The 6,406-nt window shown below is 44.2% G+C and overlaps 3 protein-coding genes across 3 annotated transcripts; 1 reads left to right on the forward strand and 2 right to left on the reverse strand.

Annotated features, from left to right (window-relative positions):
• Positions 1–398: 398 nt before the first annotated feature.
• Positions 399–3,053, reverse strand: PHALS_08705 (uncharacterized protein; the record flags this gene model as incomplete). Its single annotated transcript, XM_024724102.1, has 1 exon — positions 399–3,053. One exon carries the CDS (start codon positions 3,051–3,053, stop codon positions 399–401), a length of 2,655 nt encoding a protein of 884 aa, XP_024575013.1.
• A 100-nt stretch (positions 3,054–3,153) lies between these two features.
• Positions 3,154–3,446, forward strand: PHALS_08706 (Dimerization-anchoring domain of cAMP-dependent protein kinase, regulatory subunit; the record flags this gene model as incomplete). The annotated part of the gene is made up of 2 exons (XM_024724104.1): positions 3,154–3,201; positions 3,267–3,446. 2 exons carry the CDS (start codon positions 3,154–3,156, stop codon positions 3,444–3,446), a joined length of 228 nt encoding a protein of 75 aa, XP_024575014.1.
• Positions 3,447–3,772: 326 nt separating this feature from the next.
• Positions 3,773–5,085, reverse strand: PHALS_08707 (cmgc ck2 protein kinase; the record flags this gene model as incomplete). The annotated part of the gene is made up of 4 exons (XM_024724105.1): positions 3,773–4,213; positions 4,268–4,595; positions 4,684–4,821; positions 5,000–5,085. 4 exons carry the CDS (start codon positions 5,083–5,085, stop codon positions 3,773–3,775), a joined length of 993 nt encoding a protein of 330 aa, XP_024575015.1.
• Positions 5,086–6,406: the final 1,321 nt, after the last annotated feature.

Raw genomic sequence — 6,406 nt, forward strand, 5'->3', positions numbered from 1 at the left:
GTCTGTTGCAGGGGGCTGTACAAGGAGAATGATGAATTGTGTCACTTAAACTTTCGGTTGACGGTGCAGTTGGCTAAAACATTTTTACCGTGCACGATTCAATGTAGATTACTTTCAATGGAATTGATTACCAGTTCTTAAGTGTAGAGGTGTCCCTAAGTCACTATATAATTTTGCCACCAAATGATAAAGAATATAACCATCATCGGTACTTGAGCCGGATACTTCACGTGTCAAAGGCTTTTTCGACGATTACGTAGATCTGTGGCAGATAGCTTTTATAAGCTGGATTTTACGTTAAATCAACCTTAATGGGACCATCACGCAAGCAAACGCTCAGAAGAATATTTATGAGCAATGTTGTTAGAAACGTTTTTTTCTCGTCTATCAATGCCGATCTACTCTTTGTAAAAAGAAGGCTTTCTCATGCGCTTGCTCGACAACTCATTTGAGTTTTCGGTTATTTCGTCGATGGCCTCATGACCCAGTAGCATAGTCATTCGGTCACGTAGCTCGAGCACATGCTTCCACAGACCGTCTTTTTCGCACATCTTCAGAGCTATCGTGTACATCGTTTTGACCTTTTGCAGCGCGTGAGCGTCGCGGCGCTGGCGCCGATAGAATACTGCTTCCAAATTCCCCTTTCCATCGCCAGATGGAGTCAGCTCCTTTAGGTTGTCTTTTTCAAAGAGAGAGATAAATTCCAATGCTCTTTGAGAATTATTCATATTTCGAGCCAGGTGCACCAGCTCGTAAGCCTCCGATAGCTTGACGATAAAATTGCACTTTTTTATAAGCTCCATCATGCTGTCAATGATATCGGAGTTTTGAGCTTTCAAAGCACCACGTAGCACACATAATACCGCTTTGTACGTATGTCCACCGCACTTTTCAGGCATCTGTAATATGAGTTGTTCGGCTTCAATAATGTTGCCTTCGCTCACAAGCCTCGAAACAAGAATAGTCATCCAACCACGTAGAATGGCACGATCCTTCTCATCGCTCACAGAGACGACAGCTTCCCCATAAAGAGTCTGCAATTCCGTCATGTTGCCTTCTAGCGCCATAAACTTCAGAAGTAAGTCGTAGCAAATGCAAGGCAGCTTATAGCTATCGTTCCGGTCGTTTTGAGCTTCAGCAAAGGCCTCCAATAATTCCAGACGCTGCTGCTTGTTTGCGTCAATGTATGCAGGACACAAGTAGCCTACAATTGCTCTGTTTACCTTCAAGCCACGGTATCTGAGGTCTTCAAGCACTGTCTGAACATTGCTGATATCGTACATTGCGCTTTGACTCTTATTATGGCTGTAAGACCTTCGAAGGTGTTTACGCATAGAGCTGAGTATTATGATGTAGTTTGCTTCTGTTGCCTGCAAATTACAACTTGCTATCTTATTTAAAATCTCCAAAGCATCGACCACCTTGCCGTTCTCAACCAGCGTTTGCAAAACCAAATTGATGACCTTGCCAATGTTGAAATAAAGGAAGTAGGTAGATTTTTCAACACCGTCGTCCTCTTTCGCATTTTTGCTGGAATACGACGCTAGTATTTGGTCAAACAGTACTAAAGCGGCATTTGGATCGCGAAAGCGACGGAACAGCTTTAGCGTGTCATTGACACGGTAAATTGGGACTTCTTGGAAAAGCATAGCTTTGCTGGCAGCATAGATAATATCATCTCTCGTCTCATTTTTCTGCTTTACATAATGAGTGATCACTCCCGCTAGCGCATACCCATATTTACCACGCACGACGGAAAAACCCTTAACCAAAGCTGCCACTTTGTCATGTTGGTTCGTTTGAATATATGCCTGTACGGCATCTTTTGCCAAGGAAGGACGTACAATCATTGCACCTTCTGGAATTTCGGACTGATCATCTTCTGATTTCTCTAAGAGCTTGACAGCGGAGTCGACCAATGCCGCCGCGTCGATATCATTCCCCTGGGCAAACAGCTCACGAATACGCTGACTCAATGTAGAGTCTTCCATTTTACTCCTATTGGGATTAACAGCAAAGGATGTATCCTGTAAAAACTCAGCGTTGCGCATGATTATTTGGTTCGTCTTGGTATCGAAGCGCACGTTATTATCTACCATCTCCTTCAAAACATCCTTAATTTCGTCGTTGCGCTCTAAGAATTCCAAAGTCGTCATGATGCGATTGTAGCCACGAGCATCAAGGTACAAGTCGAACTTTTTGCGATTGGCTAGAATATCCGTAGCTTGCTGCTTGCAATTGTTCGCTCTGCATACGCTAAGCAGAGCGATCAGCGTGCCACCACTAAGCTTCATACTAGAATTACTGTAGAATTCAAAGGCCTTCTCGGGTCTCTCAATGATGCCCATGCTGAGAATGACACGGTCAATACACGACTCGTGCCAGTAACCAAGTTGCGGATCGACTGCATCGTACAACTCTTGCACCTTTTCCACGTTACCTTTTTTGGCAAACGCCAGCATAAGCCGCGACGTAATTTCATTGGTTGTTTCGTGGCCAGCATCGGTCATCTCCTGCCAAATCTTGACGGCAGTGTCCATATCATCGATCTGAAGATATCCAACAATTCCAAAGCGGTAAATCATTTCAGGTACCGCTTTGAAGCGTGGTTTGGCCGTCGTGTAAATCTCGATGAGGCGCTTGGATTCATTTCTGCGTTGAAGGATGCGAAAAACCTCTCCATACACTGCAAAATTTATGTGTGACGGGTATCTGGCTTCCAAAAAAGCGAAGGCGGTCAACATGACATGGGTAGCCCGGGTCTTTTGTGCCGCCATAAACACGTCAATTATTTCTTCACTAGTCACATCCTCGCGTGAAATCGCATCATTAAGCTCACCTTCTAGAGCTTTTGCTACCAATCCAATCTTTGCATTGCCAATCTCAGCACGCAAGTCGCGCGCCGAACAATTAAACAGCACATCGCGGTCCACGCCAGCGATGCTGGTGAAGTAAAATCTGACACCTTCAAGACATTGCAGAGGAGCACGATAGACAGGCATCCTAGCCGCTCGAAGATGGCAAACGGCGGCAGCACGACATGCGCGCCACATATTTACTTTTTTTCTGCGGTCAGCAATGAACCTTCATATAGTGTATGCTACACACTTTAGTCTATCATTTATTCGAATCGACGTAAGAGATAGCTAAAAGATGCAAATGCTCACTCCTCAACAACTGTCAGCCCTTAATGATGCAAAAGTACGACACTAAAAAGTGAGTTATATTGTAAAGCTCACATCCGTTTGTGTTTGACCATTGATAAGGTGATGATCCGCATGGATAACGAACAGTATTTGCGAGACCACCCTGATGTGGCTAGGCTTATGCGTGCGCTAGTGCGTGATTTTCTTCGGTATCGGCCAGCCAACCCAAACACATATGCTTATCAATTTTTCTCTCGAGATCACTCGTTGATTCGCCGAGATCTCGAAGCGACAGATTAAAAGCGATCGAGTATAATTAATTGTGCCTGAAGAGGTTTAGCATTCGCATACTTATCACGGTTAAATCTCCCCTCCTCTCGCACTATCAGAATTTAAAGAAAATTGTATTATGCTGCCTAACCATCCATTCATCTTGATCCGCGATAGACTTTGGATCACGTTTTGATTTGAGTGTGGCATGACCTAAACTGGTATGCTTACTTATACCTCCCCGTTTATCGCTCAATTTTTTATCAGGCTACTCCGACTACCTGCGCTTTCTTCAGAACGAAGCCGGATGATTTACCCTCTCCATTCGCAAAAAAACATAAATGTTGACCAGGTACTTATGCACTTGAGTCGGAAACGCTGGTGATCTCATCGGTGTGATGCGCGCCACCACGGAGCTTCTGCTCGGCTGCATCGCGCACAGGCTGGAAGTATGCGTGCTGCATAGCCTCCTTTGCAGTAAGCCGTTCTTGGTGGTCATAACGCAGTAGACCATCTAAGAAATCAATGGCCTCAGGCGAAACCAAATGTTTGTTATCTTGTGTGACAAACTTCTCCCATGGTTTCTTTGTGTGTGAGCCTAAAATGCCATCGTACTGCGGGTCCAACTCCAGATCGTAAGTCGTCAGATAGTCGAACAACTCGTCTGTGCCTTTTATCTTGGCAATTTTTACCAACTGGTCGCAGTTATCATGACCGTGAAAGAAAGGTTCCTTGCGAAATATTATGGCCGCAAACATACAACCTAAACTCCACATGTCGAGCGAGTAGTCGTACTCCTGCATATCCACCAGCAACTCAGGTCCCTTAAAGTAGCGACTTGCAACACGCACATTGTACTCGCGGCCCGGATGGTAGAACTCTGCAAGACCCCAATCAATCAGACGAAGTTGGCGCTTCTCATGGTCGATCATGACGTTGTGCGGCTTGACGTCACGATGCATGATGCCATTTGAGTGGCAATAGTCCAGAGCCTTAAGCAGCTCAAACAGATAGTAGCGAATGTCGAAGTCACTTAGAGTTGGGTAAAGCGTCTTGAAGTCCGTGTTATTTACATACTCGGTCACAAGACTAGGTGTCTTGGATTGCGGGTCACGCACAACATCTAGCAGCTGGACAATGTTGACGCCACCGGACAAGTTTTGCAGGATCTTAATCTCACTATCAGACAGTAATCAAAAGAAACGTAATTATCGCAGTAGCTTTAAAATTCTCCACAGTCTGGCACATATTCTGTGGACATACGCACCGCTTTATTTTCTTCTTTTTTACGGGCTTGAGAATTTTAATAACACAACGCGAATTGTTGGCCACGTTGTAGCCTTCGAAAACCTCGCTGTACTTGCCACGACCGATTTTACGAATCACTTCGTAGTTGTCTTGATCCCTGAATATCAAATATAATAGAGTCTGTAAGCATTCTCACATATATAGTAAGACCAAGACTGCTATGTGCCGTGAGATGAGGGCAATATTACAGCGCATTTGCAATTTCTCAAGATAATACAATTTTGAACAAAAGGTATAACGCAAAGGGAAAAAGTGTCACGACAAAATTGACGTACCCCCATGCCACATTCAGCGTCTCATAGTCCCAATATTCGCGCGGGCGCGTTTCATTTACATCGCAGTATACGCGGGCGCGACTCATGGACAACTACTCTTGGTCGCGCGATCAGCTTTCTTTTATGGAAGGCTCCCGACAAACTTAAATTAAAATACAAAAATCAAATGATAAGATTTTACAAGTACGTTTTATGAAAATAAGTGTAATGAAGGTATGTAAGCGGGTACATACTCTATCATGATGTGGGTGTGCACCATAAGTATCAATCATTACCAGTACTCGATACGAAAATGGGTGATGGCTCCATCATTAAGATTTCCGTAGGACGCGTAAGCCGCTAGCCTGATGCTATGCAGTATGCAGGGTGTCCTATGATTAATGGTAAATCAGATACATCTAGTAAACCTTAAGCTAGTCTTATAGCTATTATATCTCTTAATATAAGAGCAAAAGAAGCACACGTTACTTCACAGACTGCTAGTTTAGCTCTGGGTGCTGCACAACAAATACATCGTATGTTCGTTAGTGAAAGCGGTCACGGAAAAGGCTTGTTTGTGCGTGGTGCACGGCAAACTCATTCAGGCAAATAGCACTTGTCGTTGATTTAACGGACAAATCTGGATAAGACCGTATTCTTTGCGCGGATGAAACATGATATGAACACCTATCTGTGCTGAAGACAACGAGACACGCTTTAGTAGCTCCTGTCTCCAATTGGTCGAGGGACTGGGCAATTGGCAGTTTTATACCCAGAGGCGTGATCGAACGCTGAAGGCGCACAGTATGTAGCGGGGCTGCCGAAGCTGGAAGCTAAGGTAAGGTCACCGACCTAACGTTCTTTTCAAGAACAAGTACTAGTGTAGCGAATCGCGATCCGCTACTTCTAAGTACTAAGAACCTTAACTAAGGCAAACAAAACTTCTGTTCAAATCAAAACTTTACTTCATTGTTTTAGTTGCGGCAGAGCCGCCGATTTCTGAAACACTAGGTTTTTCTGATTAATATAGTAATACCTAATTAGTATAGTAGTATGCATTACTACTGGCAATCCTGCCACGTGGTGGCTTCTTTTAACGGTGTAACCTCACCACTGTGTGATTACACTAACTTGTGTAATACACACCTATCTCTGGTCGCACAATCTTATGCGACCCGCCCTTTCACACAAGGGTACGTGTAACCCCGTTACACAGAAGCTGTAAGAATCCACCATTAGAAACGTCTCAACTGGACGTATGTGAATTTACAACCAGTTCCATAGAGCTAGATATAGTGAGGCCGCTTTTGAAATACTAAGTACTTTCACGGTAGAGACGGGGGAAGTGTGACGTGGTGGTCGCCAACTGTTTGCCGTAAAGCAGAAGACGAGCACGCCAAATTTTACATAAGATCAATTTTTACATGT

The sequence above is a fragment of the Plasmopara halstedii genome (genome assembly GCF_900000015.1).
Source record: "Plasmopara halstedii genome assembly, contig: Scaffold_323, whole genome shotgun sequence".
Taxonomy (NCBI): Eukaryota; Oomycota; class Peronosporomycetes; order Peronosporales; family Peronosporaceae; genus Plasmopara; species Plasmopara halstedii.